Genomic DNA, 25,150 nt, shown 5'->3' with positions numbered 1-25,150 from the left:
GTTGTTTCTTTGTACTATAGCATTAGTTCTCACTTGTATTTTGAACTTTCATGATAGTCACTTTATGCCACCTTAAAGTTGTCAAGCATCGACTTTGCAACAATTGAGGTTTCCATTCTGAAATTTTCAACATGGAAATGGCCGAAGAGTTGCTTTCATGGTGTTGTTCAGCAAAACCATCGTGTTGTTGAGTATCCAACAAAGTAAGGAGAAGAAGTAAAAAGTAAAAAAAAATAGACGACTTTCTATTGCGCTTCACCATTCATGAAGTGGATGAATGTACAGTTTCTTGGTTTGAAGGGCCAATTTTTTTTTTTTTTTTATTTCCATTCTTGCAACAATACGAGTGACTACCTTAAAAAAAAAAGTTGTCAACATACTCTGAATTCCTTTTCCAATCATCCAAAAAACATTGTAGAACTTGGGAAAAAAAAATTTGTCTACTACCAAGTGAACCGATGCTACGACATTTTTTACCCCTCTAATAAAATTATCAAGCTAATTACGCAAGTAGTAAATACTATCATCTGAAAGTTTTCTCCAATTGAGATCTTAAGCACAAAATGTGGACTTCATCTACGTAATAATCTTAATGCTACTGCAACATGAAAATTGATCCTATAAACGTTGGTTGAGCCAGTTGAGTTGATACAACATTTACTAGCAAAAAATGCATAGTTGTTTTTCAGTATTACTTCAACCAATTATGGATAGTCCAAATCTGGCTGGAAAATTTAGAAGCTGAGATAAAGGTCAAGCCTGATCCTGATGAATTCTTCCATAGCTTTGGTGGTAAAGCACACCAACCTCCAAATCTTTGCTCCGACAAAGTACATGGTGTTAATCTTCACGAAGGCGATCGAAAAACTGAGGGCTCCGTCAAGCATTGGACTTATGCAATAGGTAACAAAAACTAACTCAATACTAAAATTCTAAGATTGATTAATTGCTATTTTGATTACATAAATTCTCCTTTTTATTTACTCCAGACCAGTGTTGCATATTAAGGTGCGTAAGATGACATATGCATCACAACTTATTCTTTCTGTCACCAATTTTGTAAAATACCATATACTAATGCAGTAATTGAAGTGTAATTTTTCTTTTTGTACCAAAAAAGAAGTATAATTTTCTTTGTTTCATGTGCCTAGGATTTGGAGTAACATTTGCTGAACTAAACAGCAACGACAAATTGAGTAACACAGACAATGATCCTGACAAATTAAGATAAAACAGATTATGATCCTGACAAATTGAGTAGCTAGGAATATTGACTTGTACACTAGCACGTCCGCAAATATGTTACTTCAAGTTTGTTTAGAAACATTGATCAAACAAAATATCAAACGCACAAATTTGTTCCATCAAGTTACGTATACCAAACATGTTGCATCACGTTTCAACAAATAATCAAATGTAGCTAAAACTGTGAGTTTGTATAGAATGTGAATGTAAGGAAATCTCGTTTAGTTAAAATTGTTTTTTTATTTTTTTATGAAAGTGACTTTCAGAGAATCAAATTTAGTTAAAATTAAGAGTTTGTAGCGAATGTCACATTTATAAAATCACATTTAGTTAAAATTAACATCTTGTACTAAATATGATTTACAATCAAATTTAGTTAAATTTGAGATTTTGTATTAATTGTGGCTTTGAAAAATCAAATTTAGTTAAACATAGAAGTTTGTATTGAATGTCAATTTTAAAATATCAAATTCAATTACAATTAGGAGTACACACTAAGATCCTATTTGATAAAATTGAATCTGAATTCTGAAACTGAATATTGAAACAATTAATTTGCTAAATTTTAAGTGCTGAAAAGAAATATATAAATATCTGAATCTTAATACTGAATCTATCTATAATGTTTGATAAACATCTAAAACTGAATGTTTAATAAGCTAAACTATACGATGTTGTCTTACTATCTTTTTTTTTAAAAAAAGCCGTAATTTAATTAACTTGAAATTGTTAGGTATGAAAAAGACAATAATTATTTTTGAATGAAATTGTTAGGTATGACAAAGACAATGATTATTTTTAATTAGCTTAATTTGTTCCCAACATTCCTTTTTTTTTAAACTACTTCCACTATAATTATTAGGACATGCTTTAATAAGTATAATTCTATGAATTGCCTGAATATTTTTGGATATTTCTAATTAACCCTACTAGAATTCTCTGGTTTCATACCTACATTTGAGAAATTTAGCGAAGCTGTAGTTGTAAGTTGGCAAACATCTGTCTGTAATTACTGCAATTTGGAAGTTTAAGAGATTAATTCATCGTGTTACTTAATATTAGAAAAAGGAGATCAATGTAGAAACTGCAGTAAAAGAAAATTTGTGTATATTGATTGTCTATACGAGTTGATGGTCTGTACGAGTTGAAGGGTAAAACTAATTCCCATTTTCATCAAGCTGCAGTAGGAAAAAGATTGTAGTACATAACACATTCATGTAGGCTACTCATTTGATGGTATTCGGGCAGATTTGGGCCGGGGATGGTTTCACTTTCTTTTCGGTCGCATTAAATGGTAGAATGAGCTGATAAGATCAAAGTTGGGAGACCAATTTTGATGAACACTTCATGTAAAGTTCGATGATTATGACATGAAGCATGCGTAGAAAAAAGATTTATTGTTATTGTGTCAAATAAATAGTGACTGGGGTATCGGTGGTTGCGTTTTATAGCAAAGTTGCTTTCCAGAAGTAATTGATACTGCATTAAAAGAGGTCATTTTTTTTATATTTTCAAGTTTGTTCAAATGGGCAAGAAATAAATTTACAAATATTTCTGGTGTCAGAACAGTCAGGTTAGAGAGCAAAGCAAAAAAAAAAAAAAAAGAAGAAGAAGATTAGATGGCAAGGCAAAACACGATGTGCACGTTTTGGACGAGATTTTCTTGCAATTAACTCTAAGATAACTGAGTTGGCGAGCAGGGCCATAAGGTCCCATCTCTTCTGGTTCCCCCCACCCACCCTGATCGAGTTCTTTGTTGTCCAAATTAGATCGTCGTGCTTCTTGCAGGGATGAAGTTCAAATTGGGTAATAGGTCAATGCCGATAAAAGAGCTATTATTGGTGGCACGTAAAAGACTTGATATGGGTTGACAAAATTAGTGGCTAACAAATACTATATGATTGATTTGCTGGCAAATGAATCAAGACTACAAGTTTTTGTCTAATCATTTAGTAGTTTTATTTAGAATCAGGTTTTTAGTAGTTATGTAATTTAGGAATTTATACTTTATTTAGCAATTTTTTGCGTAAGTGATTTCTTACACAATAAGTCTAGTAGGTTATATATAAAACATTAGTTAATAAATCTTGTTAAGAGTATCTATAAGAGTCAAGAGAATTTATAAGATCTTAACTGCAGGTGTTGCCACTAATAGAAATCTTTAAAAATTTGAGTTCTACATATATATATATATATATATGGTAATAGAGCCCTTTACATTAGACAATGTTCATTATGCTAGGCAAAAGTTACAAGTACATGGTTGTATAATTCAGTGAATATAAGAAATAAAATAATATATAATTTTATTAAATTTGTGCATTGGAGATTGAAAGAAGAGACAAATGAATGTAAATTTGTATTTGTCACTGAATATTGATAGAACACAAATACACTTAAAAAAAATGTGATTCCACGACGAATAATATTATTTTCATTTATGCGGATAAAGTGAATTGGAAAAAGAAAACTAATTAGTGAGGACATTTTATTGGACAATAGAGAAAACGGATCACATACTTGATACAATTTTTAAAATTAATGCCTAACTCTAGCAATGGTGACCATGAGTAATTGGAAAAGGACTAAAATATGAAGTGGAGTAATTGCTAACTACGATGGTTTTGTTTTGCACGTTATTACATGTAAAATATGATTACAATGATAAATGTTAGTAGATGTGAAAGAGGAAAAAGCAAATAAACAAGTTGTTTAAACACAATACAATTACTTTAGTAATGCTGAAATTTTTTGGGGATAATTTCAGAAACCTCCCCTGAGGTTTCAAACAATTTCAGAGAGCTCCCCTTAAATTTTAAAAATTACACCACCACCCCTGCTTTCACTATTTATGCTTCAAAATAGACCCAAGAGCCTACATTTTCCTTCATATATCCTAAACTACCCTTCTTGCCAAAAAAAAAAAAAAAAGAAAAGGAAAAAGATTTTTGCTAATCGTCTTCACTAATTGCCCTCTTTTGTTGATTGTCTTCTTCCAAGCAAGACTATCAAAAGCCAAGAAATCCTCTCTACCAAAAATTTTTTAAAAATAAAATAAAAAGAATTTTGATGATTGCTTTTTCTTGGCAACACCATCGGAAAAGCCAAGCAAACATCCCAAGCTGAATCAAAAGCAATTCCAACAATTGTAGGCACGCAAAACATCGCAATCCAATTTACTTTCGGCAGCCTAGGCTAATTCTTACTCTCTATCCAGCCCCAACACTTTCTCTACAAGGTAAATACACCCGCCTCTTATTATTAAACTGATAAAATTAAATCGATACTCCATCAAATTTTACCAGAAATAAAAAAAAACCTCAAATTTGATCTAAAACCAACACTCCATCAGCAACCAATCCCACATGTCAAACCCCCTTACTCTTCCTCCCTTTGCAGCCTTTTGTTTTCTTTCAACAACCCATTTTATGAAACCAAAGATCCATTTCTCAAACTCTTGGACTGAGCCCTTTGGATTAGCTGTTGTTGGAAATGCTTTTAAAAAATTTGACTGCAGCGAAGTTTTTAGAGTACATTTTGAAATATTTTTAGAATATATTTTGAAATATTTAAGAATAGTAGAGTTTTTAGAATATATTTTGGGATATTTTTTAAACATTAAAAAAAATTTAAGACTACTTTTTAGAGTACCTTTTAGAGTACTTTTTAAAATTTTTATAGTATTTGAAAAACTAATTTTTGAAAAACTCAATGATTGATCTTTGGCATCACAAAGTTTTATCACCCATAATCAACTAAAATTGGATAAAGAACATAGATACAAAAAAAAAAAAAAAATCAAACCCACCACACCCTGAATAGGAAAAAAAAGGAGGAAGGGATGAGTCTAATCAAATCAAGTTTGCAAAGAGAAGGGAATTGATGTAGAAAAAGTAAAAAAAAAAAAAAAAGGATAAGTCAAGTAGGAAAAAGAGGGGGACAAGCACGGGCAAGAGTTGATGGGCAATAGTTAGGTCCTAAAGTAGAACAGGAAAGTTGGGTAGACGAGAATTGGAGACGGGCGATGGGAAGTTGGGCAAAGGAGGATGTGGGAAAAAAAGCAAGGTAAGGGGCATCCAAGAGAGAGAATCAATTGTTGCTGTTTTTGTTTTTGGTTTGGATATTCAAAAATTTTCCAACAAAAAATGTCTTTAAGTATTCTATGAGGGGTAGTAGAGTACTTTTGCACTGATAGGGGAGGTATGTGTAATTTTAATTTATTGAGGGGGGCTTCCTAAAATTGTCAAAAATCTCAAGGGAAGTTTCTGAGATTATCCCTTTTTTATATATAGAAAAGATCATTTAATTCAAACAAATCTGCACTAATAGCAGAAAATATATCAAACAATCATGACACAGATTTATATATAGAAAAGATCATTTCATTCAAATAAATCTGCACTAATAGCAGAAAATATATCAAACAATCATGACACAGATAGATATATATCTGAAATCAATAGATATAATAGATCTAAGAAAATAATATAAGTAAAGATAACATTGTACTTCTATATATCTTCCATCCAGATGGATTGCTGTATTCCAATATATTAGTGCACACTTGTTGACAATCAGATTTGATTAAAATTGATTCAAGTTCAAAGAGAAATTTGGATCTGAAAATAATAGAGAAATTACGGATATGAGAAACTAGATTCTAGATCTATAAAATCTCAAATTTAGTAAAGATAAAAACCTGAAAAACTCTCACAAGGAAAAACCCAGAAGAGAATAAAACTCCCACTAAAATAATTTAAGAGAGAAGAAACTCTTGCTAGAAAATCTTAAGAGAGAAGAATCTCTCATTATGAAATCTTAGGAGATAATTTATTCAAATGAGAGAAACTAGAAATTATAAAGAGTACTTCCTCCCATGGAAAAGGATCAGATTTGATTTCTTTCTGATGGGAGAGATGAAGGAGATTTTGATTAAAAGAGTTTTTAGTCAGAAGGGAGAGAAAAGAGTTTTAAAGAGAAGTGTTTCAAACCGCAACGGATCTTCTGTCTTGCACTCTGTGCCACTCTCTGTCCCACTTTTTATTATATTGCTATTTCTCTTACATAAATATCATGTTTTAATTCTTTTTTGTTTCCTTAACATTCAATAACTATTAATTGAGTAAAAAATAAATACAGCAGCTTCAAAAAAGTAATATATAATAGAAAATTAAAAAATACAGCAGAAATTTCATAAAAACTCTCATTTTTTATGCATTTTGATTTTTTGAGTATGTTAAATTTTGTGTATAACTCAATTAATAGTTGTTGGATCTTAAGAAAACAAAAAAGAACTAAAACATGATATTTATGTAGGAGAAATAGCAATATAATAAAAAGTGGGACAGAGAGTGGCACAGGGTGTGGGACAGAAGATCCGTTGCGGTTTCAAACACATCAAGTATAAACCTGCGGAATCGGTTTTACATTTTTCTAGTAATGCTGAAATTAAGAATTACTGCTCTCAGACAATAGATAAAAGCATGTGGTTTAAATCTAATAATTGTGATTGATAGTTTGTATTCGTTGTGGGTAGTTTGTACCCGACTCTAGACATCATTTGGAAAGTCATTTTTTCCAAAAAAAAAAAATCACATTTTTCCCGTAAATAAATTTTCTACTCATTTTTCTGCATACATTCAATCACTATAATAATACATTTTTATGTAGAAACTCCAAAATCAGCAATCCACCACGACCTAAACGAGAGGTTTGACAGCATGTTACGTTTACCTTTACTCTTCTGACACGTACAAATTGGCCACCGTAGAATGGTCAAAAGGTTGCTGTCCTATCATAGGCGAAGATGAGTCATTGGTGTGAGTAGTTGACAGTTCCCTCTATTGGCGCTGTCTTAGAGTGTCACAAACAAAACAAATGGACACGTGGGTCGCTGTCCCATCTCGTTTAATTAGTGGTGGGGTTGGGAAGGCCCAGGACCAGGCCCATGGATACACATACAACACGTTCTTCTGTAGTGAAAGAGATAGGGCGGCAACGGAAGGCCAATTTTTATGCTCCTGTCCTGTCCTTGTAATTTGTGGTGGGGAAGGTGTGAAGGCCCATGGATGTACTGCACAATGCGCTCTAGTGTAAAGTGGTTGGGGTCCAAAGTCCAAACCGAGTTTTGAAACTCCTGAGTCATCTTTCGGTTCCTATTGGTCCTACCTACCTTAGAAATATCAGTGGAATCTCCCTTAGGTATGTGACACCACGACGGACGGTTCCTATTGTCATGGGCCAAGAAATTTATTACTCAGTAAGTAATCTGTAGGAGAAAAAGCAGACACATATATATATATATATATGATAGCTTTTAACAAGACTGAGAAAAATTTTGGAGCCATACATTTTTACTGCAAAGTAAACTTTGATGGCTTAAAGTCATCATTGTCTATCCTGAAATCACTCAAGTGGTTGCCTTTACCCGCCAAAAAAAAAAAAAATCAGTCATTTCATTAGTTTTCTTGGCAAGGAAAAGATACCCATAAAACTAAGTAATGATATAGAGCGTGTTTGGACAGCCAATTATTTGGCCAAATATATTTGCTGACATCACCATTACAATTTCCAATACACCTTTTTATCTTCCCAATTACCTTTTTATCTCACATACATCACATCACAAAAAGTGCTACAGTAAAAATATTTCACATAACTTACAATCCAAACACACTCATAGTTTACCGAGAAGGTAAAAAACTTGGATAGGCTTGATCTTGTGGTACAATTTTCTACACCATCAATTCTTCAGTTGGTGAGATGATATGACAAAATTTGAATCACAAGATCTACATAGATCTAATCTATCCAAATATAAGAAATTATACTGGCCTGTCATGTACTCCAAATGATTAATGATCAGACTCTATCTGGGATGAACATAGTTTTATGGCCTTGAAAATTACTATGTGAGTTTAACAAATTAATCTCTTTATTCTTTTTTTTTTTTTTTAATTTTGTTGATGGATTCCAGCTTATACATGCTTGTTTTAATTCCACCATTTTGATATTTACTTTTATTTTTCAATTAAATTTAGACCTTTGTTTTGGTAAAAGCCACTCTCCAGGCAACTGCCCAAGGTGATGTGAACATGGTGAAATGGACGCTATACTAGAAAGCAAATGTAGATGTCCCAACCCCACATTCTCATCTTGATTTTCAATATACTGTACTTATTTTGTTAAGTAATAATTGAGTGAAAGTAATTTATTGTCAGCTAACTTCATATTTCAATTTAGAGATAAGTTCAGATGACGCCACAGAAGGTTTAGAGATAAGTTTTGCTAAAGTAGTAGTGTTTTTGTTCTGGTTGGTTACGTGACGAAGTAGCATCGGGTCAGTTCATTTGACTTTGACAAGAAGGATTAGAGTAGTGGTCGGTTTTTGATAAAAAATGTTTGTAGGATCCATTGAATTTGAAAACATGAATTGGTAGAACAAGGGTGGATTGAATTGGTTTGTTTTGACGTGGTGGTGGACCAAGTATAGAAGGACCAGGGAATGGGGAAAACTAGATTCCTCGAAAGGAACATGTCTAGCTATATACGTTCGGTTATCTTGAATATCAACATAGTAATTAATAACTAAAAAGGAGTGTAGCCCAAAAACATAAGGGGTAGAACGAAGGTTCATTTTATTTTTAGGGAAAAATGCACTTTTCGTCCTCATTATTTGAGGTGTTAGGCAATTTCGTCCCCAAAATTTCAGTCAAAACACATTTTATCATTACAATTTTATAATTTTGACCAATTTCATTTTTAACGTTTCATGTAAACACATTTCATTTTCATAAGTTCGTAAATTTGACTAATTAAGAATAATTGATTGATTGCCAAGCAATTTGAATGGAATATCATCACTTGGCCATAGCATGCATGTTAGTAAAATTCAGAAAATATTGGATCAACCAAAAACCTCAAAAATTATTTTTTAATTCACTTTCTTATTTAAACAAAACTAAGAAATTTTCAACCACCATGATTCTCTTCTTAATCACAAATTGAACAAAAAGATTGAGAGGAAACGAAGTCATGGAGAAGAAATAACTCCATTATAGCCAATTGGATAAATCTTTCAAACAATCCCATTGCAATCAATTGAAGAAAAATATTAACGTGAAAGAAAGAACTGTTTCGATTGCCATTTGTTTCTAAAATTTTTGTTTCGTAGCATTATATACATGTTTTTCAAATTGTCTATGTATCATTTAATTTATTTTTTTATTTCACATATATTATATCACAAATTTAAAAGTAATAATATTTTATCCGAACACACTCATTGTTATTTATATAATTTAATCAATAATCGAATTAAGTATTAATACAATTATCAATGGGAAATGCTAGTTATGTAATGATACTTGGTCCAAATTGGTTAACAATTATTCAATTGTCCTCAATTGGTTAATTTTATGAAACTATGAGGATAAAATATGTTTACATGAAACTTTAGGGATGAAATCGATCAAAATTATAGAACTATAAGGATGAAATGTGTTTTGATTAAAACTTTAGGGACAGGCGTCTTTACTGTACGTGACTGACTTGACTTCAGCTTGTGGGAGCGTATCCAATAATAGTGTATCTTCCATTGATAGTCATCAAATAATTAATTTTTATCTAATAGCCAGCATATACTTGATTATCTCTTTGTGTGTGTGTGTGTGTGTGTGATAATTGTGTGAAAGTAATTCATTGTAGCCAACTTCAAATTTCAACTATGTATTGCTTAATGAGTGATGCATTGAAATTTCAACTTCAAATTGAAATCATGAGTGACGCATTGCTTAATTAATTGAGATCATTTTACACTTTTTAGTAACAAAATTGTTGCATAAACTTTTCAGTGATTGCAGAATTTTAGATCCTTCTTATATTAGAGTAAACATATTTTGGTTCACTCCAAGGGTTTGGAATGATAAAGTTGTTTTAGGATAAAAATTAAGAGCTTTTCTTTATATTTCAATAAATTTTTATTTTACAACTTTTCTACGATGAATAACTCCTTAGAGTTCCACGCAAGCGTACTTTATGATACTTCAATTGTTTGTATAGGCAAAATACGCGATATAGCTTGCGCATTTGGTTCAAATAAACATATGTTTTTTTTTTAATTTTAGAGAAATAGAAGAATAAAAGAGTAGTATGTTGATAAACACAACCTGCATTCGATGTTTATATATACTAGAAAGAGTAAAGTTTTTACTAGCAAGAAGATTAGCTAACATTTATATCCTTAATAATAACAGACAAAGCACTTCCTACTGTTTTTTTTTTCTTTTTCATTTTAACATGAAAAGGACCGAGAAATCTGTACTTAGAATATTGGGTGAACAACTACTGAGATAGAAATAAACCAACAGTCATTTGGGATGTTGGTTACTACCATAATCTTTAACATTTGGTGAGGTAGGAGGTCAAGAGTTCAAATTTTATTTTTCACTACTTGCTACTATATGTGGCTTGCCACTTTAAATTGCTTAAATTCATACAGATGTGTAGTGCATCGGTTTGGTCTGATAGTGGGTCAATCAATTGGGCCCTCCAACTTGAGTAAGGAAATTTAAAACCTTGTTGTCTATTTGTCGGAAAAAGAGATACTTCATAGTTAGAAAAAGGAAAAGAAAAAGAACTAAATTTGGGGGCTATAGATGCTTTTTGGTGCTGGAGGACAACATTGTAGCTAAGCAATTTTGCTAAACTATAGTCAAATATTAATTCCCAGAGTGGGGAGCGCATTATGAGCAAAGTAATGTAATGTCTCATTCAGATGGTGGATGGATTGGCATTGATGAAGAAGGAGGTCCGATGAGGTAAACAGCTCGATTGATGTTACTCCAGCGTGAAGGATCAGGCGAAATGGCCAATGGGTACCTACTGCTTTCATTGTTGTCGAAATTGTGCTTGATGAACTTCGAGCGATTGGTCATGAGATTGTACCAAGTCTTGCTTTTTGTCTCATGGTTGATCTGTAAAATAAGACCTGTGACTAAAGTTTGATTGATGAATTGGGGCCTATTTGCCGAAAAGAATAGGTGTGGTCATATAATTAAGCCACTAGATCACTTTTTTTTTTTTTTTTTGAGAGCATTCATTTCGCAAATATGTGGTGAAAGGACAGAATTTTGTCTATAATGAAGTATACGGTACAATGAGTTTTCGCCAATTACTATACGTCTACACTTATCTTCCTCTGAGCTTGAATCTGTGACATGTTACCTCCTATTCTTATATCAAAGATAATAAATCTAATCCTATTAAAAGTTGTTCCAGATGATACAAAATTTTCTCGACTATCAAAAAGAGAAATAGCAAGACAAATTTAAGCGCATTCAAATTTGAGATGTCTAATTTTGATGGTATAACTGCATAAAATTTAAAAGATAATTGACAGAGATTGAAGATGCTAGTCCAACTACCACAGATGTACGGAAACTTGGGACTGGCCCTCTATAAATGTTGGTCCGATGGTTAAGGTCCATACACGTTAGCATTTGCATTCTACTAGGTCAAGGTGAGCTGATCAGTGGTTTTGTGACTAGCAGAGCTAGAAGGAACTATGGCTAATACAGCAGAAACATTGGAGGCTGAGATAAGGATCAAGTTTGATCCTGATGAGTACTTCCACACCTTTGCTGGCAAAGCACACCAGCTTCCAAGTCTTTGCTCTGATAAAATGCATGGCATTGATGTTCATGAAGGTGATTGGAAGACTACAGGCTCTGTCAAGCTATTGACTTATGCTATAGGTGAGTAACAAAGGCCAACCCTGCACTCGATCTTGAAGTTTCGTTTACTATTATCAAAATCTTTTATTGGATTAGGAAAAGGTGGTAAGGTTTAGGGTGTCATCCTTGCTAAGGGACATTTTTGAATTTTTATTAATTATTTTCTAAGAAAGTCGTGAATACATATGCATCGTTTGACGTATCCTTCGTCTTCATCGATTAAGAAACAATTTTAGTACTGGAAAGGATCCAAAAACTGCTTTTAACCTTGCTGGATTACTTTGTTTAATATCTACTTTGGTGAAAATTTATACAGATGGGAAAGTTGAAACTGTAAAAGAGAGGATTGGAGTGGATGAGGAGAACCGGACAATCACTTACGAAGTTCTTGAAGGGCACATTTTGGAACAATACAAGACCTATAAGGCTAAGTTCCAGGTTATCTCAAAAGGTGACTCAAACTTTGCCAAATGGGGTATTGAATATGAGAACTTCAGTGAGAATGAGCGTCCTCCATTTCATTACCTCCAATGGCTAGTTCATGCTGCAAAAGATGTGGATGCTTCACTTCTCAAAGCGCACGAAAATAAATAATACATCTATATGTACCATATAATTCTTCTATGGGTGATATATTTATCTTCATTGCCATCTTGGTCCGGGGTACCCGGAGTAAAAAAAAAACAAAGAATGAAAGAGAATCTTTAATGTACTCCATTGTCTGGGCTTAGTGAAGCCTCCAAAAATTTGCTCTCCTGTTAGTGCTTGATTGTAATTTGTGTAAGTGTTAGCGATTCTACTCCTGCTAGTGATTGGTTGTAATTTGTATAAGTGTTAGCAATTCTAGTCCTGTTAGTGCTTGGTTGTAATTTGTGTAAGTGTTAGCAATTCTACTCCTGCTAGTGATTGGTTGTAATTTGTATAAGTGTTAGCAATTCTACTCCTGTTAGTGCTTGGTTGTAATTTGTATGTGTTAACGATTCTACGTGTAATGACGAAAAATAAAATGAATGTTTCGTGTGGCTTTATATCTATCTTAACTTTCTTTCTTTTTTTTTTTTTTTTTTGGCTTGATGAAGATATAAATGCTTGGTGCACTGGTTCACGATAATGAACCTTCAAATGCTTGTGTCTATATATGTGTGTGTGTGTGTGTGTATCTGTTTTCCTGCCGGGGAGACCTGAATAAAAGAGAAAGAGAAAGCCAGGAGGAATTGGAGAAAAATCACCATATTCCATGTTAAAGATCCTGAACTTTCATCTTTAAATCAATTCATGGTAAATACAGCAGCCCAACAACATCTTTATTAACTAGTTTAGTAAGCCTTTACTAAGTGATGTTTGATTACTTCATTTAACGACTTGCTTCCCATTGCAATTCCCAAATCGTATTGCCTTTGAATAAACTTTTTTTTGGAGCTCAATCTCCAAGTTTAGGATTAGTCAAGGAAGTGGTTGGAATGGTGACTTGGAAATTGAATTTTGTGGGGGCATACTGTTGACTTTATTAGTCTTTTCATCAAGGGTTAAATGCAAAAAACCCCCACAAATTATATATCAAGTTGCATTTTACCCCCTAAACTATAATAATAATCATTTTGCCTCCCTGAATGATATGTTTGGACAATACTATCCCTACTATCTGAAATCCTTTTTTTTTTTTTTTTTTTCTCTATTTCATTTTTTCCTTTTTTTTTCTTTATTTTCTCCTTCTTTCGTGGAACTAGCCAATGTCTCTCTCCGATGTGAAAGGACTTACATAAAAAATTTTAATATTCTTTAAACTGCTTTTTTAATTTGTTTATTTGTTAAATTCATTCTTAATAATTTGTCATAAACTCTTTGTTATTACAAAATATATGTAGCTTATATTGTAAAGTGTATTAATCTAGTAATTCAACAATTTAAGTGCCTATAAACTAATTAAGAGTTCACAGTTACTCAACTACTTATAATAAAAGTAACATATTATATATCACATAAAAAAGAAAAGTTAGCAATTGTTATTTGTAGTGAAATAAAAAATAAGAATAAACAACAATAGTAGTTCATTTTTTTTGTTATTGATACTACTACTAATTGATTAATCAATTTCTCTATTTTGTTATTATATATTTGAAAAGTTCAATTTCCTAAATGACATTGACTTCAACATTTGGAAAAAAAATCTTGTATTCCATAAATTTTTTTTTTATAAAATATTGACATATGAAATTAAGAAATAAACAAATTTTGACTAATCTAGTCTACTTATTTAAACAATGTTTAAAGAAAAAAAAAGGAAGAATTTAAAAAGAAAAAGATAGGGAAAAAAGAAAAATAACAATGTTTAAAATAAAAGGGATAGATTTGTCCAAACATATCATTCAAGGAGGCAAAATGCCTATTATTATAGTTTATGGGGTAAACTGCAACTAGGTGTATAATTTGCGGGGGGTATTTTGCATTTAACCCTTTCATCAATGCTGAGTCGTTTTCAAACGCATGTTGTTTGCTTAATGTTGTCCATCTTTCTCCAGATAGGTTAATTCCATATTCCTAACTAAATTCATTGCAGCTCTTTTAAACGCAATTTTATTATTATTTTTTTCGAGTTTTTCGAGTTAAATTCAGTTTGTCGTCTTCTCCTCAAGTGAAGACGTCAAGAATTTTGATCCATTAATACCCAACTACATCTAATCCTGCGCATTTTGGCTATGGGAGCACTGATTATATGATTATATCTGACATGTTTTCTCTGTTGTCTTTTTCGCCAAATAATGGTCTCTTGGTACAATTGGAATAAACGAGGGAATACGATTTTGTTTGGATGACTTGACTACAAAGAAAGGACTAGGGGTGTTTCGCGAATCGAGCGAATACGAGCTCGACTCGAGCTCATCAATATCGAGTTCGAGTCGAGCTTGAACTAATTAAATCGATCTCGAGCTCGAATTCGAGTTCAAAAACATTAAACTCGTTGACTCGCGAGTCTCAATTATATATTTATTTTTTATTTTTTATTTTAATAGTAAAATTACATATATATTCCTAATATTTTATTATTTGTTAAAATATTATTGTTTTATTCATTTTTTAAAATAAATAATTATTTTTTATTTTTTAAAAATAAAATAAAATAATAATAATAATAATTTTTTATTTTTTAAGCTCGAGCTCGAGCTTGATAAAATAATAATAATAAATTTTTAAAAAATTATTTTTTAATAATAATAATAATAATAATTTTTTATTTTTTAAAAATAAAATAATAATAATTATTTTTTTATTTTTTAAGCTCGAGCTCGACTCGAGCTTGATATTTTGAGCTCGTCGAGCTCGAGTTCGAACTCGAGTTCGAGTTTCATAAAATTCGAGCTTCATAAAATTAACTCGAATTCGGCTCGTTTACACCCCTAGATGGGACCAAGAAATTCTTAATTAACTCGAAGAACTAGTTCATAACTCTAGGTTTAGTGTTACTATCATCGCTATGATTATTAGGGTTTCTGTTTTTCCTCATGGGGTATCATTATCGCAGCATGCTTCCTTTATATAACAGTGGTTCATTGCATAACATTTATCACTGCTGATTTAACTATCTTGCTGGCATCGATCTCAGGGAGCTGAAACTATTCTTTACAGTAGTCAATGCACCTTTTGAAAAACCGAGGTGCATTTCTAAAACTGAAAATGTTCTGTACTTTGTAGCTTCTGTTTTGAAATCTAAAAGCAGCAAGGAATGATCCGTGCAGTCCAAAAATTTGTTGCCAAAAAAAAAAAAAGAAGCTTTAACACAAAGCACAGGAATCTATAATGTAACCATTTGTTTTGCATATTCGCATTAATAACTTATTAACGAAGCCTGTATTATAACATATCAAGCAAACAAATCTTTCTAACCCACTCGTCTTAGGTGATGGCCATAAAGCAAAGCATGAAATCTAGTTCTGGTTGCAGTTGGGTTTTCTTGGATTAATATGACATTTTATCTGCCCCTTAATTTTAATCTGGGACATGTTGCCTCTCGATATTGCATCAAAAGACATAGATAATTAACCTAATCCTGGTAATAGTCTAACAACAGAAATTTTGTCTTGACTATGATAAAGAAGAATAGCAAGGCAAATTTCCTGACCTAATCCAAAAATAATGTAGCCAGGTTTTTTTTTTCTTTTTAAATTAAATTTCAAAACTTTGCTACTTAAGCCCAATTAGTATATTGAAATTTAAGCATAGGTATGAGCGGTATAACTACATAAACCTAAAACAGAATTGATAAAAAGCAAAGATATTAGTACAAACCATCACAAATGTACGGAAAAATGGAACTGATCCTATATAAGCGGTGGTCCGATGGTTAAAGTACATATACGTTAGCATTTGCATTCTACTAGGTGAAGGTGAGCTGAAAATCAGTAGCTTTTTGACTAGTAGAGCTAGAAAAAACTATGGCTAATACAGCAGAAAAGTTGGAGGCTGAGATAAAGATCCAAGTCTGATCCTGATGAGTTCTTCAATAGCTTTGGTTGTAAAGCAGACCAACTTCCAAATCTGTGTTCCGAGAAAGTCCATGGCATTGATGTTCATCAAGGTGATTGGAAGAATGCCGGCTCTGTCAGGCTATGTACTTGAGCATTAGGTGAATAACAAAGGCCAATCCTATACTCGATGTTGAAGGTTCAATTACTATGATTTTGCGATAGGGATGTATGCGAATCGAGCAACTCGGGTGCACATATGAAGCTGCTTGATCAATGGATTGTCTTGTTTCGACTTTGATCGTGTTTGAATCAATTTCAAACATGTTCGATTGTTGTAACGACTCGAGTGCAAGTAGGAATATAGTGTGCTATCGAGCGCTAGTGTAAATATTAAAGACTTAAAACACATAAGTGTTCAGAACTTATTGAGAAATTTCTACCCTTAACTTTTGTAGTACAGCTAGTTTCTTGGGCATTGCAGTCAATTTGATCCCGTTAAAAATTTTAAAAATAAAACTCCTAAAAGAATAAACCCTTTTTTTGAAGGATAAAGAACTAAACCCTTTTTTTGAAGGATAAAAGAACTAAACCGTAAGTCTACACTCTCAGACTCTCAAACCTCAGTCTCTATCATTCTCAGTTAAAAACCACTACTACCGCCCCTTCTCCAACAACCAAATTAGGAGTCTGCAACCAGAGTACTTCTTCTCCCTTTCTTTTTCGCTATTCTGTGTGATCATTATATGATTGAGTTAAGCTTTTGAGACTATTCAGTTTGATTAGTGCTTACAGGTTGAATATTTTGAAAATAAAGGGAGCAAAGTTTGTCTATTCTTTTTTTTTTCTTTTTTTCTTGTCTCAATATACTTTTACTTTGATAGTTTAGGATGTGAAACAATTGGGCATATGGTCCGTTTCATAATAGGTACTCTTGAATTTAGGCTGATTAGGTCATTTGAGGGCCATGACATCTTTTACCCAGAACGGTATGTGTTTAGCTGAATTTTTGGTCGTCTTATATATGGTGTCTTTGAAATAGTAGTAGTTGATTAGAAGTCATTAACAAGGGATTTAGTGGCCAGCCATGAACATGGTTTAATTTTCCCGTCTTCCTTCCACAAGTGGAATTTGTATGATCTGCAATAGCTTGAGCAGAGATACATCATGAATGGAACATTGTTGAAAGAATTATTAACCATCATTGTCAGTTATTTATTCTACGAAACCAAGTGTACCTACAAATTCAATTGATTAGAGGCTTTCCCCTACGTTTTTAGCCTCGAAAATTGAGTTGAACGACAAATTTCTTCTTTGAGTTGAAGAGGAAAGATTGAAGTGCCTTAAGTCGGTTGGTTGATTCAGCCTATGAGAAAGGTTTTTAGGTGCTTATAAAACTCAGATTTTTCATAAGCCCATGAATGCCCTGCTCCATCAAGGATTATCAGCTCAGCATTCTCTCTCAAATGTCTGCACAAATAATGTCCATACAGTTTTGTCATTGCAAATTTCAGGCGTTCTTTCACTCCTTTATACTAATGTTTTCCTAAACGCACTGGAAGTTAATCATATTGCAACAGGCAAGAGGGAAAAGGGATCACACCCTTTTAATGTGTGAGCCAGTTCTATTGGAAAAGTCTGATTTTTATCCACCCCCCATAGGATCAAAGTTGGCTGCAATAAATTCCAACCCACCTCAAGGTTTAGAACTCCACAAAACAAGCGACATTCACTGGTACCATCCTATAACTTTTCATTCATGCAGTTTTTGATTTAGGTATCCTATCATCATAGATGAACTAGCAAAATTCTTTTGATACAAGTAACTTGAATTTCGAATTGCATGTGTAATTACAATTATATGCTGCGTAGAAAAGATCAATCTAATTAGTGAATTTCGAATTTTGAAGGCAAAGATCAATGAATGTTTAGGTGGCTTTATATCTATCTCAGTTGATGAAGATATAAATGCTAAGTGCATCGGTTCACCGTTTTGAACCTTCAAATTTCAAGGATCTCTCTAGTTTCCTCTCTTTAAATATCTCTTTTGGTTTCTTAATCAAAAGAGGATCTCTAAATTGCATAAGTAATCTTGTGATAACAAACACGTTAATTGATTTTCTAACGAAGGAACATGAGCAAAACTTCAGTTAGATCACAATTTCGTCATGTAATTTAATAAAATTTTGCTGTATCACACACACTTGTTTATCATATCTTGACTTCTTGCTAAATGTCCCCAAAGAGGTGAACTAAACCAGCAGAAAGTACAACATTGGCGTGTAGCATCTCCACAATGTTAGTTACAATTGTACTCTACAATGTATGCATAGGAACAATAAATGTACGCACCTGCACAACAAATATATAAATTTAAATAACAATATCACTTCTTAATTTTACTTCTGTTGCAAAAGCGAATTTCGCTTCTTCTTAGGAATACTCAAAGCCCACTACATATTTTGATTACAGATAGATTACAGAAAAAAAAGTGTATTCATAAAACTAAAAGACTTTAAAATAGAAGTTTAAAGTGCAAGCTGAAAATCTATCAAAACATTACCTATCCAAAATCGAAATTGTCCTTTAAGCTACGCTAGTGTTCTGTGAGTCTGCTTTTGGTCGATTCTTGGCATGTTGTCCTAAGCATATACAAAACAAATCAAACTTGTCCAAATAATTATCATGGACTTCAATTGAAATGTAGAGCAATTTTGATTTCAGCTTGCTATGGATAAGGATTAGATAAAAATGTATAACCCGCCCCTAAAAAAAGAAATATACCCCACATCATTATTTCCCATTGAATTCCCCGTTGGAGACAGAAGTGGAGCATTTACCAATTTAACTAATAATCAAGTGTGACAGTATTGGCTAAACGCAGCAGTATATCATTTGCATGAGAAGATATTGCAACATGCATTCATGTTCACGATTACACGCATATTTTGCAGCTAAAAGAAAAGAGAACCACACATTTGTAACTTGTGGGAGCCAACCAATTAATGAAGCATCTATAGATCAGGTAGTCAAGTGGCTGAGTTGCATGAAACATAGTATTGTTCAAGGTTATTAGTAGGGCTTTTCTTCTCCTTCTCCTTCTTCTTCTTCTTTTTTTCGGTTTGATCAATTCTTGGAACTCTCTACTATGACTAGTAAATTAGTAGGTAAGTTGGAGGCTGAATTCAGGCTGATGTCTGATGCTAATGAGTTCTTCCATAGCTTTGGCGCTAAAGCACACCAACTCCCAGATCTTGTGAATGAGAAAGTTAACAGGATTGAAGTGCACGAAGGTGACTGGAAAACGAGTTTCTTTTTTTTTTTTTTTTTTCCCTATCGCATTGGCCGCAGCAATCTTCACGGCTTATGGTGGATTACGAGTTACTCCCTCCGTTCCTTATTAGATGGCCTGAATAACTAATTCTCTTAGATTAAGAAAGTTGGTTATTTTCTAAAAGTCAACAAAAGTTTTATTTTACTTCTCAAAATTACCCTTTATCTCTCTTCAACTATACCTAATTAATAGACACATTTCAATTTAATTCTTCATCTCTTCAACTACTTCTATTGTTAATACTACAAATACTGCATTTAATTATTTAGAGTTCCAATTCAAGAAAGTTGAAAGGGTAAACAAGGATAAATTTGAAAAAAAGTTTATAAATGCTTTCTTGATATCATAAAATGACAGATAAAAAGAAACACTGGATTAGGACATCTAATAAGGAATGGAGGGAGTATTAATTAGGCTTAAGATTCTCGCAAAAGTTATTGTGCATTAAGATTTAATAATCCACACAATTTTCTGTCGGTTGAACTTTTTGCCTTTCAACAGAATTTTCCTGTAGAAACCCAAAATAATTTTTGTAAGTTTGTAGTGATAAACATTAAGGCGCCTCTTCGATTTGGCATTTTGGCCACTCTTCGGCAAGAGAGAGAGTACAACCTTATTGCCATTAACTGGTCATAATGACCAAGATGTGCACTGGGCTCTTATTTAATTAATGAGATCCAACAGCCTTGCAGGTTTGTCCTTCAGATTAATTAATGTATCCAACAATTAAATGGTAGTTGTTAGGCATACCTTTGTGGCTAGTACACATAGCAATGAGTTGGCTGAAAATCCTTGTTGAACGTACGTATGTACGTACATACATATATATACATAAGCGCGCGCGCGCACACACACACATATATATATATGCGTGTGCGTGATGTATGTATACATATATATATACATACACACACATATATATACACATATATATATGTATGTATATATGTATGTATGTACATATATATACATATGCACATGTATGTACATACATACACTTACACATGCGTGCACGCACACACAAACACACACATATATCCCAATTACAATTTGTTGATACATACCTGCAAAAGTTGCAAAAATATGAGAAACCAAAAGGACAAATACTTTTTTTTTTTTTTTTTGGTAGGAGACAAAAATCAAGAAACATTAAAAAATGAATTTCAAGAAAAAAAGCTCTTTTCCTAATTCATGACAACTAAAATAAAATGTCTTACTTATTTGTGCGCCTTGTCAAGAAAAAATAATACAGTACTAGGTAGGAAAGGGGCAAGATCAGAACAATTTCTTAAGAATGAATATATATGAATTCCATTTCAATTATTCAAAAAATAAATAAATGCTAGAGTAAATCGAAATGAGACCTCATAGTGTAATAATATCTGTCAGGCCCTGATTCTTAGCTTGGCCTTCCATATATTTGTTTTTCGTCAACTAAGCCCTCGAAACCTCTCTAAATTTTACTCTGCAAAATTATTAAACCACATTCTTATAAGTAAGTACTGCAAACACTGGACTGACTTTTGAATCAAAGGTAACTGATAAAGCAAGCTATGAATCGATCAAATAAATCAACATATAACTAATTTGTTGAATTAGAGGAAACTAAGTTTTCCGAGCCATCACAATCGATGTCCACAAATAATTCAGGAGACAATCTTTCAGCAGAAATTTATGAATCGATCATGCCAAAATTTGTACTCAACTTATTTCGTGCCCATGGACCGCAATTTTATTTGATATATTCACAATCTTTTATTTTTTTATATTCTTTTCACGGGCTTTGGGCTTCCCTCAGTATCTTTTTGTATAATTTCTTGACAACAACTCTTATCATATGTTTCATGGCATTTTTATTGAGCTTGACATATTATCGTAATTAGCCTCCTCAATTGACTTTATCTCCTTATCCTTTCACTGGATGCAAAGAAATTGACTCTATATTATTGCTTCTTACGTAAAGACGGTAGAATAATAAGATTTTTCTATTGAGTGTTGTAAAGGCAAAAGATAAGCACAAAAAAAAAGAAGAAGAAGAAGAGGACCTAATACTAAACTTTTAAAATTACTATCTTTTTTTTTAGTGTAAGTGCGAGGTTTCGAATTCGGAATCTCTCACTTACACTCTTTCTTTCAATACTACCATTCATCTCTTGAATTGTAACACTTTCATTATAAAAGTTTTTACCCTTTTGCACAAAAAATAATGCCACGCCTACTTCTTATTTGTTGTACTTAGGTAAAACCATCACTTTACTGTATCTTAATGTTCATTTACTCCTTTAAGTTTTATGAATTTTTATTTTTTTTATGCGATCTAGCTTGTGAAGTAGTTAGCATACTCAGTCAATTATCTAATTTTCATAACGAAATGAGAAAGACATCAAGGATAAGGAGTCTATATTGTAGTTTAGTTTGGCGTAACGAAGCATCAATAGTTTTTAATAATTGATACTTTTCTCCATTACATTTTCTTGTTAAATTCGTTTTTCCCAAAATGTGGCAAATTGAGCCTAAAGCTAGATAATATAGGAAACAACAAATTAAGAGTGAAACATTATTCAGTGTTAAGAAAAGCCACTGATGAATTTCTTTGTGATGCAAATATAGATGGAAAAGTTGAGGTATACAAAGAGAGGCTCAAAATTGACGAGGAGAACAAGACCACTGCTGCTGAGGCAATAGATGGAGATTGTATGAAGCACTACAAGAACTATAAAGCAACGTTACAAGTTATCTCCAGAGGTGACTCCAGCTTTGCCAAATGTACGATTGACCATGAAAAACTGAACGACAATAAGCCTAGTCCAACAAAAAACCTGGACTGGCTAGTTCAAGGGTTAATATATATGCTTGTAGGGGAGCATCTAGATATCTGCTGCAGTAAAAAGATTTACAGCAAGAAAATTCCAATTCTCTGAAAAGAAAAAGATAAAGATAAAGAATGTAATCGAATCAGATGGATCAATTGATTAGTAAGATCTTTATCCCTGTACATGCCAATTGGTCCTCGGTTTCAATAAATATTGCATGTATATGTTGACAATTATTAGCAACCGCCACTTTGAAGTTGTTACTCTGTATTATGGCATTAGTTCTCACTTTTTAAATTGAACTTTCATTTTAGTCACTTTATGCCACCTTGAAGCTTTTTTTTTTTGGCTTGTAAGTGGGAGGTCTTTAACCCTAAACCTCTTACTTACAATCTCTCTTAACTTATCATCTAATTCAACCCTCTCTCCAATGCCACAATGTAGTTGTCAACGTAACTATCTCAATTTGTACCAATTAGGTTCCCTTTTTAAACCGTGTAATTGGTTTTATTCGTTGGCAGATAATTACCTATATCAATTATCAAATGCAGATAATGCATGAGATGATCATCCTAGTCAATTGCCCAAAATTAGCAAACAATTAGATTGGTGCAGCTAAAAAGAAAATATTCAAATCCTTTTCTCTTGTCTTAGAAGTAGCCTTATTGATACATGAATGCAATGCCCTTCACTACTGTTTTGCAGTATTTTCAACATGATGATGGCTGAAGAGCTGCTTTCATCAAGATTTTGGCGTTTGCGACTTTTGCTGAGCGTATCCATGGTGTTGTTGAGTATCGAACAAAGAAAGAAAAAAGAATAAAAAAAAAGATGACTTTCTGATGTGCTTCACCATTCATGAAGCGGACAAATGTACAATTTCTTGATTTGAAGGGCCAAAATAATTTTTTTTCATTTCCATTCTTGTAACAATACGCGTGACTACCTATTAAAAAAGGAAAAAAAAAAACAATTTGTCAACATACTCTGATTTCCCTTTTCAATCATCCCAAAAACATTATAAAGTTTGGAAAAAAAAATCCTTTTTTCGTCTACTTACCACGTGAATAAATGGTATGACATTTTTTACCTCTCTAATAAAACTATCAAGTTTGTTACTGCAAATAGAACATGCTTTGTCATCAAAAAGTTTTGCATTCACTCAATTAACCATCTATGCTAAACAGTTTCGCACAAAATGTTGACTTAATCTACGTAATAATCTAAAAGCTACTGTGAAATGAAAATTTGATTCTATAAATCATGGTTCAGCCAGTTTAGTTGGTAGAGCATTTACTAGGAAAAGGTGCACAGCGATTTTTCAGCATTACTACAACCAATTATGGCTAGTCCAATTCTAGCTGGAAAGTTAGAAGCTGAGATAAAGATTAAGTCTGATCCTGATGAGTTCTTCCAGAGCTTTGGTGGTAAAGCACACAAACTTCCAAATCTTTGCTCCGACAAAGTTCATGGTGTTAAGGTTCATCAAGGTGACTGGAAAACTAAGGGCTCTGTCAAGCTCTGGACTTATGCAATAGGTAACAAAAACCAACTCTATACTCTGTAAGATTGATAGTTACAAATTAGAGTTGCATGATTTTTTTTTTTTAAAATTTACTGTAGAACAGTTTGATATTATGGTGATTTTCCTGGGAATTTCAAGATGATATGCATCATAACTTCATGTTTTTCTGCCACCAATTTGGTAGAATATCCCTATAATAATGGATTAATTTGATAAATATTTTACTGCCCAGATGGAAAAGTTGAGACTCTGAAAGAAAGGCTTACGGTGGATGAAGAGAACAAGACTGTCACTGCAGAAGCAGTTGGAGGACACATTTTGGAACAATTAAAGAGCTACAAGGCTAGCTTACAAGTTATTCCAAAAGGCCAGTCCAACTATGCCAAATGGACAATTGAGTATGAGAATATCAATGAGAATGAGCCTGCTCCAACTAAGTACCTCCACTGGCTGATTCATGCTGGAAAAGACGTGGATGCTTCACTTGTCAAGGCATGAACATGCATGGTTATTTCAGTAGTTGAATAATAATAAGAGATAGAATGGTGTGAGTATGAAACAAAAGCTTGTTAAGGTTATGTATGTCATGTTATAAGCTTGGTGAGAGCTTTATTAAATTTGTTGTGGCTGTGATTGTGTGTTTGATATACTAATTACAATGAATATTTATAAATAAAATGATGGCTTGATGCCTAAAATGTTTTTGTGCTGTAATATTTGTGTATAATTTTCTTTCTTTCTTTCTTTCTTCAATGTGCCTTGGCTTTCAAGTAAGATTAGCTGAACTAAACAGAATCAGCAAACACAAAAAAAAAAAAAAAAAAAGATTAAGATCCTGAAAATGGATTGACTAGCTAGGAATATTGACTTATAAATCAGTACGTCTCCAAATATATATGTTACTCAAGTCTGCTTTGAAACATTGATCAAATATCAAATGCACAAATATGTTACATATATCAAATGCGTTACTTCAAGTTTCGACAAATTAACGATCAAATTCAGCTAAGATTATGAGTTTGTACAGCATCTGACTATAA

At 32.6% G+C, this 25,150-nt stretch overlaps 2 protein-coding genes across 2 annotated transcripts; both read left to right on the top strand.

Annotated features, from left to right (window-relative positions):
- Nucleotides 1-11,725: 11,725 nt before the first annotated feature.
- On the top strand, nt 11,726-13,006 carry LOC113717176 (MLP-like protein 34). The gene is made up of 2 exons (XM_027241869.2): nt 11,726-11,999; nt 12,295-13,006. The coding sequence occupies exons 1-2, from the start codon at nt 11,810-11,812 to the stop codon at nt 12,570-12,572; spliced, it is 468 nt and encodes a 155-aa protein (XP_027097670.1). The 5' UTR covers nt 11,726-11,809; the 3' UTR covers nt 12,573-13,006.
- A 10,854-nt stretch (nt 13,007-23,860) lies between these two features.
- LOC113715783 (MLP-like protein 43) lies at nt 23,861-24,824 on the top strand. Its single transcript, XM_027240084.2, has 2 exons — nt 23,861-24,123; nt 24,343-24,824. The coding sequence occupies exons 1-2, from the start codon at nt 23,928-23,930 to the stop codon at nt 24,606-24,608; spliced, it is 462 nt and encodes a 153-aa protein (XP_027095885.1). The 5' UTR covers nt 23,861-23,927; the 3' UTR covers nt 24,609-24,824.
- Nucleotides 24,825-25,150: the final 326 nt, after the last annotated feature.

This window comes from Coffea arabica, chromosome 11c (genome assembly GCF_036785885.1).
Source record: "Coffea arabica cultivar ET-39 chromosome 11c, Coffea Arabica ET-39 HiFi, whole genome shotgun sequence".
In the NCBI taxonomy this organism is placed as follows: domain Eukaryota; kingdom Viridiplantae; phylum Streptophyta; class Magnoliopsida; order Gentianales; family Rubiaceae; genus Coffea; species Coffea arabica.
Note: the sequence above shows the minus strand (reverse complement) of the source record. Positions and strands in the feature narration are given on the sequence as shown.